General features: G+C 37.8%; 1 protein-coding gene across 1 annotated transcript; it reads right to left on the reverse strand.

The window, feature by feature from the left end:
* Window positions 1–6583: 6583 nt before the first annotated feature.
* LOC132024977 (olfactory receptor 1J21-like) lies at window positions 6584–7519 on the reverse strand. Its single transcript, XM_059412164.1, has one exon. The coding sequence runs from the start codon at window positions 7517–7519 to the stop codon at window positions 6584–6586; it is 936 nt and encodes a 311-aa protein (XP_059268147.1).
* Between the last annotated feature and the right edge of the window lie 4585 nt (window positions 7520–12104).

A 12104-nucleotide genomic window follows, 5' to 3' on the forward strand; every position in this document is an offset into this window, starting at 1 on the left:
TATTTCTATTTTAAAACATCCATATGATCTTATTTCCTCAATTACATGTAAATACAAATTATCATAAAAATAGCTCATTTGTCTTCCTTCCACAATGTCACTCAGAAAAACTTTGCAGACATTATTCTTTCACCTGTTAGGGAGAATAGTAAAATGGAATGTGGTTTATAGGACTTAATTTGCTCTTTTCTTGGATGATGGGATCACAAAATACTTTGAAGATGCTGTATCACTTTGGCTGGTATCATCAAATGGAAGCCATTGATATCAAGTAATTTATTCTGTTTCCAGAGAACAAACTCTGGAGTCCCAATCTTGGACTTTAGAGTCCCAAATTTGGCCTTCTGCCAAATTTCCAGTTTGTTACAAAATGTATTTGGTCTTTCAAACATACATATATATTTGGAATCTCTAAATTCTTACTCTGAAACTTGTAACACACTCTATGTTAATTAAAATGAATTCAAATTTAAAAAATTTTTAAAATTATATTGATCATAAGAAATGGTCTATAAGATACTTTATTTTTTTAATTAAATTTATTTATTTTCAGCATAACAGTATTCATTAATTTTTTCACCACACCCTGTGCTTCATGCAATCCATGCCCTCTATAATACCCACCACCTGGCAACCCAACCTCCCACCCCCCCGCCACTTCAAACCCTTCAGATTGTTTTTCAGAGTCCATAGTCTATCATGATTCACCTCCCCTTCCAATTTCCCCCAACTCCCTTCTCCTCACTAACTCCCCATGTCCTCCATGCTATTTGTTATGCTCCACAAATAAGTGAAACCATATGATAATTGACTCTCTCTGCTTGACTTATTTCACTCAGCATAATCTCTTCCAGTCCCGTCCATGTTGCTACAAAAGTTGGGTATTCATCCTTTCTGATGGAGGCATAATACTCCATAGTGTATATGGACCACATCTTCCTTATCCATTTGTCCATTGAAGAGCATCTTGGTTCTTTCCATAGTTTGGCGACCGTGGTCATTGCTGCTATAAACATTGGGGTACAAATGGCCCTTCTTTTCACTACATCTGTATCTTTGGGGTAAATACCCAGGAGTGCAATTGCAGGGTCATAGGGAAATTCTATTTTAATTTCTTGAGGAATCTCCACACTGTTCTCCAAAGAGGCTGCACCAACCTGCATTCCCACCAACAGTATAAGAGGGTTCCCCTTCCTCCACATCCCTTCCAACACATGTTGTTTCCTGTCTTGTTAATTTGGAGCATTCTAACTGTTGTAAGGTGATATCTCAATGTGGTTTTAATTTGAATCTCCCTGAGGGCTAGTGATGATGAATATTTTTTCATGTGTCTGATAGCCATTTGTATGTCTTCATTGGAGAAGTGTCTGTTCACATCTTCTGCCCATTATTTGATATGTTTGCCTGTTTCATGTGTGTTGAGTTTGAGGAGTTCATTATCGATCCTGGATATCAACCTTTTGTCTGTACTGTCACTTACAAATATCTTCTCCCATTCCGTGGGTTGCCTCTTTGTTTTCTTGACTTGTTTCCTTGGCTGTGCAGAAGCTTTTGATTTTGATGAAGTCCCAAAAGTTTATTTTCACTTGTTTCCTTTGCCTTTGGAGACATTTCTTGAAAGAAGTTGCTGTGGCTGATATAGAAGAGATTACTGCCTATGTTCTCCTTTAGGATTCTGATGGATTCCTGTCTCACATTGAGGTCTTTTTATCAATTTTGAGTTTATCTTTGTGTACGGTGTAAGAGAATGGTCGAGTTTCATTCTTCTACATATAGCTGTCCAGTTTTCCCAGCACCATTTATTGAGGAGACTGTTTTTTTTCCACTGTATATTTTTTCCTGTTTTATTGAAGATTAATTGACCATAGAGTTGAGGGTCCATATCTGGGCTCTCTACTCTGTTCCACTGGTCTATGTGTCTGTTTTTATGCCAGTACCATGCTGTCTTGATGACCACAGCTTTGTAATAAAGCTTGAAATCAGGTAACGTGATGCCCCCAGTTTTATTTTTGTTTTTCAACATTTCCTTAGCGATTCGGGGTCTCTTCTGATTCCATACAAATTTCGGGATTATTTGCTCCAGCTCTTTGAAGAATACTGGTTTAATTTATTTTTTATTTATTTTCAGCATAACAGTATTCATTGTTTTTGTAACACACCCAGTGCTTCATGTAATCTGTGCCCTCTCTAATACCCACCACCAGGTTCCCCCAACCTCCCACCCCCCCACCACTTAAAACCCCTCATATTGTTTTTCAGAGTCCATAGTCTCTCATGGTTCACCTCCCCTTCCAATTTCCCCCAACTCCCTTCTCCTAACTCCCCATGTCTACCATGCTATTTGTTATGCTCCACAAAAAGTGAAACCATATAATAATTGACTCTCTCTGCTTGACTTATTTCATGTACATCATGTTTTTGTTGTAGTGTTCAACAATTCATTAGTTGCATATAACTAAGGAATTTAACATTTTGGTGATGATAAGTCTCCTTCACTCAGACATCAGGGACTTTGAGCCCTTCTAGAACTTCCAGAAGAACATAGTAAAACTCACTTTCCTTACATAATAATTAACACACTACTTTCTTGTTCTTCAGGAATACAACCTACGTGTCCTTTCTTCCCAAACACACACAGATATTCAGCAACAAAATAAATGCCACCTCAGTTGTCTCAGGTACTGGTCTAAGAGCCCAAGATACATTAAAATAGAGTCAATTATCATATGGTTTCACTTACTTGTGGAGCATAAGGAATAACACAGAGGAGATGGGGAGATGAAGAGGAGAAGGAGTTGAGGGAAATTGGAGGAGGAGATGAACCATGAGAGACTGTGGACTCTGAAAAACAATCTGAGGGTTTTGAAGGGGCGGGGGGTGGGAGGTTGGGTGAACCTGGTGGTAGCTATTATGGAGGGCATGTATTGCATGGAGCACTGAGTGTGGTGTATAAACAATGAATTCTGGAACACTGAAAAGAAATTTTAAAAATAAATAAAAATTAAAATAAATAAAAAATTAAAAATAATAAAATTTTTTAAAAATCACCTAATTTAATTCTGACAACAACCCTAAGAGATATTTTGAGAAAACCCATGCTCAAAAAAATATTTTGGCAAAACTCATGCTCAAAAAAAAGTCTTAACATCAGAGTTAGTGAAGGAAGATTTGAATCTTAACTGTCTGACTCCAGAGTGATTGAGCATGGCACAAACTATAATTGTTTATATGAAACACTGTGTCCAGGAGAGGAATAATTAGCTCGGCCTAGTGGCAGAGTACATGAAAGACTTCCCAGAGAAGATGTTGCTTTATCTTAAACTTAACAAATCAGAATTAATCAGACACATGAAGTTCTATCTTGTCCTGGTGATCACAGGAAGAAGGAACAGCATGCTCAGGATATTAAACTGGAAGTTTCAACTGAGGTACCAAGATTTGATAGACACAAGATACCAAAGTGAGTTGTAAGATTTAAAATGTAGATGTTTATAGGAAATGCCCAATGCTCAATTTCATAACTCATGAGCCTCTCAACATAGACATGGGTCTAAAAAAATGCTAAGAGCTAAATATGAGAGGTTCTCATAAAGTAGTGGGGGAGTTTTTTTGAGAAAGCTGCACAGTGAACCCCAAATCCTCTCAATGGACAAGGAGATGCTTTCTTCCTCACTTCAAGCTTAGTGGGAGAAACTTCAAAAAACCATTTAGAGAATTTGATATGTATCTTTTACTTTGATGAGAGCAAAAACAATAGGAAAGATGGCATGGGGAGGGCGGGGAGAGGGGGAATTGGAATTAGGAAATAGAACTATGTTTGAGAAATTCCTTCACTTCTTTTCATGGTGGGGCAATAAAAGCAAAAATGTTTCCTATGTGTGGAATCACTATGCTGTACACCTGAAACTAATGTAACATAATGTGTTAACAACATTTCAGTTTTTAAAAAAAAATAGTTTCCTATGGATTATAGGTGGGTTATGTCAGAAAGAGACCTGGTGGGAAGCCATGTTTACTTCTCCCCAATAAGACCATGAGGAAGTCTAGGGAACTCAGAGAGAGAATAAGATATCTGTGGGGAATGCACGACCACAAAACCAGGGACTCTGGGGAGAAGCAATCCCAGGAAGAAATATACTTTAGTTATATCCCAGAGGATGTGGGGGAAGGCAATCTGGGAGTCTCTAAGACAGGGAAGTTCTTTTTTTTTTTTTTTAATCCAGACATATTTCATTTAAACCACCCCAAAATCACATGATTTACTAGCCAGTGCCAGTATAAAGCCCCAATGGGGGATAGAAATCTCCAAAGTGCTGTAAAAACTGGATCCTGCTGAACTGTTATCAAAGCAGATACTATAGATATTCTGCTTTTCTGTTCTGATGACATTTAGCTCAGCTTCTTTTTACACAATATTAATTGTGTATTAAATTAATTAGGTCAAGGGTATGGGTTTCCCTCTAGAAACTCAACTGGCTTCTCCCCCCCCGCCAAGGTCACAAACCTCCCTCATACTTTGAACAATGCCTTACATATTAGCTGTCAGTCATAAAGTTGTGTGTGTGTAATGATGATAATCTATTTGAGTTTGAAGGACTTTTACTCTGACACCGATACTATAGAACCATTATCAGTCTTGTAGTTTATTTTGTTAAACAGCTCTATGTATCCTTTGAACAAGAGTAAGGGTCAACCCACCTAACACTGAATTATCTGCAGTAAATGGTTCTAGAGGGGATTCGTACACTGGGGTATTCTTACTATTTATGTAAATTCAAGATGTTCCCTTTGACAAGAAATCTGAATCTACCATTCCACAGCCTCTGAACTTTTCCTGATGCCAAATCCCTTTCTAATTGTCTATAAAACAGATTGATTGCCATTTTCAAGGTGATTTTCTCCAGGAAACACTTAAAGTCAAGGACATAAATCATAAAATAAGGCATTAATGACTTCAATCACATTAAAATTAAGACATTGATAGGTCATTTAAAAAGCTAACAAGCTTCCAATAATGGAAGACATTTGCAACATATACAACTGAAAAAGGGTTAATTTCCAGATTATTCCAGACAATGCAATAAATAGAAGAGAAAAAATCAAATAGAAAAGCAGGGAAAATACATAATTATGTATTTCATAAAAGAAATGTTGTACCAATAAGGATAATGATGGCTGCTCTAATGGTCCAATGCGGGTCTTCTAAAGGGTTGATGACATTTCACTATGCAATAATTTGAGAATCAGGTTCAATTATCTATCAGGGAAGCAATTATTTTTTTCTCAGACAATAGAGGAGAAAGTACAGACATTTCTCTAAAATTTTGGCCAGGGAAGTATAGACATTTTCTTCTTCTGGGGAGAATGTGCCACATAGCAACACTTAGATTACTAGGAAATGTGGCAGCTCTCTCCCATTGAAAACTTCACACTTAAGAAGAAGGTCATGAATTTTTGGTGGATAGCCAGCCATCTCTGTCACAAATGTCCAATAAGTAGGTTAAGATGCTCTACCTCATAAATAGAGAACCTGGAAGTAAAACCACAATGAGATGTCATTTTCTACTCACCAGAGTCACAAAAATTAAGAAATCTCTAAGTACCAAGGGTTCATCAATATTGTTAGTTTTCTACTACTTAAGCCTAGAGATTGTTAAATGAATATTTCTTTTAATATTATTCTCTAAAATGTGATTATATATGTCACATGTGTAAAACACATACACACATATTCACATGTACAACATACCATAAATTTAAGACATATGTATGCCATATATGCTTTTATGTATGCTACTTCAATATTTTTTAAAGTTTAAATAAAATTTTCAGTAAAATGGGTAAAAATACTATTCCAGATTGAAAAATATTCAAGTGATTTAAAGAACTCGAGATTTGACCTCATACATACAGCATTGTAAGTACCACCTCTACTAAACATTCCTAGTTTGTGTCACTGGGCTATCTACTAAGTGTCTCTTAATATGAATTTCCTCCTTTGTATCGATTACTAGGATTAAATTAAATAATGAATATGGAAATATTTGTCACAGTTATCAGTTTATAGCAGTGAAATTTCTTAGTTATATCTGCCTTGAATAGAGGTAGTTTCTCAAGGACTGAAAGCAAAATGAGAATTTCAGATGAAAAATAGGACACTCTATTTATGAACGTGGGACAGGGATGTGCTTTTTTTAGAATTAATGAATATTTTATTTTTTTAAGACAAAAGAAACAATTTAATAATAGTGTTCCTAGAATTATAGTTGTGTGTGTTTTTTTTTAAATCAGATATATTTGGATTAAACTAGACTGAAGTGCTGCCTAAGTTCACTTCAGGTCTAGGTTCTTCCTGATGTTCTTCCTTCAAGAAAAGGTGATCGTACAGTTATGTTTTTTCCTTATGACTCTAAAACTAACAAGGAAACTAAATAGAGAAGAAACCTAAGCCCAAGCTAAAACAGAGACTGAAGAACACCACATCAAATTTATTAAAAAGGAGCTATTCAAAGAGGAAACGATGCTCACATTGCATGTGCAGAATGGAACAGGTCTTGTATCTAATTAGTAGGGAAAACAGTGTTCAATATGGTGAAAATATTCCTCTTCTGAGTAGGTGTCCCAGAGCTCCTTTCATATCCCGATTCCTCAGACTGTAGATAAAGGGATTTAGCATGGGGGTAACCAGAGTGTACAATACGGCCACAATGACATCCTTGTCATTGGAGTTTTTGGATGAGGGGAAGAAGTACAGTCCAATAATTGCCCCATAGTACAGAGACACAACAGAGAGGTGAGAGCCACAAGTAGACAAAGCTTTGCAGATTCCTTTGGTTGAGGGAACCCTCAGGATAGTGGCCCCAATGCGGCCATAAGAGACCAGGATGCATATGAATGGCAGGGTAATGACCACTCCCCCTACAGTGATGATAACCAGATCATTGACTGTGGTATCTGAGCTGGAGAGCTTAAGCAAGGCAGAAAGGTCACAGAAGAAGTGGGGGAGAGTGTTGTCTCCACAGAAAGAGAGACGAGCCAGAAGGAGGGTATGCAAAAGGGCACTAGCACAAGATAGGACGCAGGACACAATTACTAGCCGGAAACACAGGCTCTGACTCATGATGGCGGTATAGAGGAGGGGGTGACAGATGGCCACGTACCTGTCATAGGCCATTGATGTGAGAAGGAAGCTGTCAAGATCCCCCCAAAATAAGAAGAAATACACCTGGGAAATGCATCCACCATATGAGATGGATTGAGTCTGTGTCTGCATGTTTATGAGCATCTTTGGAGCTGTGACTGATGAGAAAGAGATGTCGGTGAAGGCCAAGTGGCTGAGGAAGAAGTACATGGGGGTGTGGAGGCGAGGGTCCAGCCTGATGAGCAGGATGATGAGCAGGTTCCCCAGCACCGTGGTCATGTATATGATCAGGAAAAGAGTGTAGTATATGCCCTGCTGCTCTGGCCGGATGGGGAGCCCCAGGAGGAGAAACTCAGACACACTGCTCTGATTATCCATCTTCATGCTCTTCTCTTTTGCTGGAAATGGAGGTGGGGAGATGGATATGTGAAAGAATAAGAAATCATTGTGATTGTCACATTATGGAAATATGGTTTTGAATTAACCAGTACATGAATTTTAACCTGAATAGCTCCTGCTTTTCTCCTCACTAATGGGCTAGTGATGGTCTGACTTCAGGCTATTATATGTCCACCAAGAAACCAACACAGTTTCTTTTGGAGGAAACTTCAACATCCAAATGGTAATCGGACCAGATCAGGCTCAAACTTGAGGATTCCAGTTCATGATAGAAATTTGAGATTAAGAAATTAGGGTGAAGGGAGTTGAGGGAAATTGGAAGGGGAGGTGAACCACGAGAGACTATGGACTCTGAAAAACAATCTGAGGGTTTTGAAGGGATGGTGGGTAGGAGTTTGGGGGAGCCTGGTGGTGGGTATTAGGGAAGGCATGTATTGCATGGAGCACTGGGTGTGGTGCATAAACAATGAATTCTGTTACACTGAAAAGAAATTAAATTAAAAAAAAAAGAAATTAGGGTGCAAGTCTAGGTCAGTAGCCAGTTATTGGAAAGGCAAGTAGAGGCTCTCCTACTGGTCTCTTGGCCTTTCTTAACCATCCTCATGCCTCTCATATGTGCTTTGGCTAATATTTTATCTCCATGGGTTGGATCAAGACAAGACAACCCTATGGGCTGCTCTGGATCTCCTGATACCAAGATCTGGAGGCTTAGTGGAAACATAACCTCTTCAAGGCAAGGACATTGAGGACAAGAATCTTTGTCAATAACATAGAAGATCTATGACATATCTTATAATATAGCCATTAGTCCTTTCTTTAAAAAAAATATTCCTTCTTGTTCCTCAACATTTTCTGTCTACCATCTCTTTTGCTAAAGAAATGTTCATGCAGCAATGTCCACAATAGCCAAACTGTGGAAGGAGCTTTCAGCAGATGAATGGGTAAAGAAGATGTGGTCCACTTACACAATGGAATATTACTCAGCCATCAGAATGGGTGAATACCCACTATTTGCATCGACATGGATAGAACTGGATGGGATTAGACTAATTGAAATAAATAAAGCAGAGAAAGACAATTATCATATGGTTTTACTCGTATGTGGAACATAAGCAATAACACAGAGGACCATAAGGGAAGGGAGAGAAATCTAAAGGGGGAGAAATCAGAGAGTGAGATGAATCATGAGAGGCTATGTATGGGAAATGAACTGAGGGTCTCGTAAAGAGAGGCATGAGGGGAGGGGGTAAAAGGGTGATGGGTATTAAGGAGGGCTCGTGTTGTGATATGCACTGGGTGTTACACCTAACTAATAAATCATGAAACACTAAATCAAAAGCGAATGATATATACAGTGGCTAACTGAACGTAATAAAAAAATTAACAAAAAAAATTTTTTTTTCATGCAATGTGAAGGGTTAGGAGTCCATTTCTCTTCCAAAGTCTCACCTATTCCCTGAGTTCTAACCAGATCGCTTTTATGCCAGTTCTCAGAATGCCAGGAAATACTTTGGCTTTTCCAATCATATCCTGGATCTGCCAAAGAATAAGCTTTTTGTAAGTGTTTGTCCAACAGAGGTTTTTGTAAGTGTTTGTCCAACAGAGGTTACCAAATAACCTTCTTTTTCACAGTTCCTAACCTAGGTTTTAGGCCAGTGATTCCTTACCAATTTTTTCTTGTCATGTTCTAGCATGACAAGTGTTCTAGCACTTCTTACCCTTTGCTAACACTGTCATTTCTCCCTCTTTTTTCTTCAGGCCAGTCTTAGACCTGCCCATGTGAACATTCACAAAATGAAAGGGGAAAGGAAAATGATGGTCTGTCTACTAAAATAGAACTCACATACTACATAAAGACTTATTCAATTTAAAGTTCTTTTTTTCTGAGAGCTAAGAAAGTGACTCAATATAGGACCCACATTCATCCTAGGGCTTAACTTAAGTTTACATTATGTACCAATTCTCCCAGTGTGACTGAAATTATCTCAAAAACTTCTACATTCTTCAGTCCACTACATTAAAAGTCCTGTTAATTTAATATGTTGCCTGAGATGAAGCACACATTCAGTATAGTCATTACCATGTTAATAATAAATCAGTTTATCACAATGAAAGTGCTAACTAGTTGTCTGCTGGGCATTTTGGTTGTTTCTAACATTTTTCTATTTCCATCAATGTTTTAATAATAACATTGTTCATATGTCATTTTTCACATTATTTTCACATTTCACATACATATCTAAAACAGAAATGGATTTGGAGGACATATATTTTTCACCATTTTTTAATTATTTTGTTCAGTTAGCCAACTATAGTACATCATTCGTTTTTTCACCATTTTGATAGATGCCATTGAGTTACAAGAGGCTAAATTGGTGAGGAAGCCTGTTTTCATGGGTTCTTTGAAGGGATCCCTGAATTATAAGAGCTTGCCATGGGGACATTACCAAAATGGACATTCTGTTTAAATATTTGGCAAATAAATAAATAAACAATCTTTAAATATTTGGAGAGGACAGGGCTATGGTATTTGAGGAACAGAGAAAATTCAGGAGCATGGTCAGCACGGGAAAATTAAGAGGTAGGAGAATTATCTAGGAACCAGATTATATAAGTCCTTTTCTGTATAATGGAAAGTTTTGATTCTTTCCTCAGAGCAACAGAACACCCATGGAAAAGTTAAAGTAAGGAAGTGAAAGAAAAATTTAAAATAGTATGCTGGCTATTACATAGAGAACAGATTATGGCAAGGTAGTATTGTCAGCAAAAATTTAACAGGAGGCTATTGGCATAGTTCAGGTACAAAATAACACCTACTTACACCTGAATCATGGCAGAGGAGATGAAGTTAATTGGGATAAAATTTGGAGGAAAACCCAGTAAGACTTAATGGGGAAATAAAGTATAAGCAGGAGGAGGTATGTATTTCACTATCCTCTCAAAATTGGGTAGAGGATCATCAGAGATAAATTATTATACATGGGCTGTCTGTTACACTCTGGTGTGAGGGGGTAGGGCCATGTTGGGGATCAGTAGCACACACTGAACACACACACACACACACACACACAATTGTGCAACTGAATATAAATTATACTCCTGCTCTGACATTGCCCCTTAATTGGTGAGCACATATACCTTCAGTCAGAAGGTCTGGGAAGGTTCTTTCTTTTCTCTCATAAGACACCGAATACAATGAAGCAGGTGGAGTCTCTGAGGGTCTCAAAGATGCATTGCAATGTGGAGAAGAATTATCAGTTCAAAACCAAATCAAATATATATAGTGATATACACTTGTTCACAATCCCTGAGCAATGGGAATGGGTTATAGCTTTACAAATCACAGAGAGGACCCAGGGAGTATGGGAGGGGGTAACTCCCCACTCCCAGCTCCAAGTTAGAGACAAACAGGATATAATTGCTTCATTGCTTTTGATTCCCAGGAGGGAAGAACTGTTGCTAGCAGGGAATAGGAGAGTTCACATTGGAGGAATGATGATAATAAACACAAAGCAGCTACTAGGAACTTGGTGACTCACAAAGCTTTTTGCCTTCTCCAGTTATATTGGGAAAAATGTAATCCCAAGTCCATAATAAGCCAAACTGGTGCTTGAGTGTATTAATCAAAGTCTCTTGTTTCTGATTTCCATGTTATTCTAAGAACACTGGAAACACTAATACTTTCACTCTCGGAACAAAAGATCAAGGGACTTTGTATCCTATTGCCAAAACTGGACCCTGAGGAATGGAATGCAGTTTCTATAAATCTTGATGTGACCAAAAGCTGTGGAGTCAGCCTTCTCTTGGTGCAAGTTTCTTATAGTATCATAGAATAAATCATTCAAGAAATTGTTTCCATTAACTCTCTTACAAAACTGATTCCAATTGTATTTCACACATCTCTAACCCCGCTTATTTGAAGCCAGATAGGAGGTGAACCATGAGAGACTATGGACTCTGAAAAACAATCTGAGGGTTTTGAAGGGGCGGGGGGTGGGAGGTCAGGGTACCAGGTGGTGAGTATTATAGAGGGCACGGATTGCATGGAGCACTGGGAGTGGTGCAAAAATAATGAATACTGTTATGCTGAAAATAAAAAATAAACTAAAAAAAAGAAAATGAATATCATATGCTTGTTATCTGAGGTGAAGATATGTGAGTAATTTTAAGTGTTATTATTTGTTCTGTTTTGCATTAAAAATCAATCTGTACTTGGGATAGCTATTTGAATGAAGAAGTCTTGTTAGACTTCAGAATGGTTTCTAGGTCCTATAGATCATGGTTGATAATATTGCATGGGCACCTCCTTGTTTCCTTATGTGCATGGAGTTAAAAATAAAATCAATGACTCTGCTTCATTCTTCTACATATAGCTGTCCACTTTTCCCAGCACCATTTATTGAAGAGACTGTCTTTTTTCCACTGTATATTTTTTCCTGTTTTGTCGAAGATTAATTGACCATAGAGTTGAGGGTCCACATCTGGGTTCTCTACTCTGTTCCACTGGTCTATGTGTCTGTTTTTATGCCAGTACCATGCTGTCTTGGTGAACACAGCTTTGTAA

The sequence above is a fragment of the Mustela nigripes genome, chromosome 9 (assembly GCF_022355385.1).
Source record: "Mustela nigripes isolate SB6536 chromosome 9, MUSNIG.SB6536, whole genome shotgun sequence".
Classification (NCBI taxonomy): Eukaryota; Metazoa; Chordata; class Mammalia; order Carnivora; family Mustelidae; genus Mustela; species Mustela nigripes.

Excerpts from the sequence above, each read along its gene's own strand:
- LOC132024977 (XM_059412164.1), bottom strand. The coding sequence starts at position 7,519 with ATGGATAATCAGAGCAGTGTGTCTGAGTTTCTCCTCCTGGGGCTCCCC.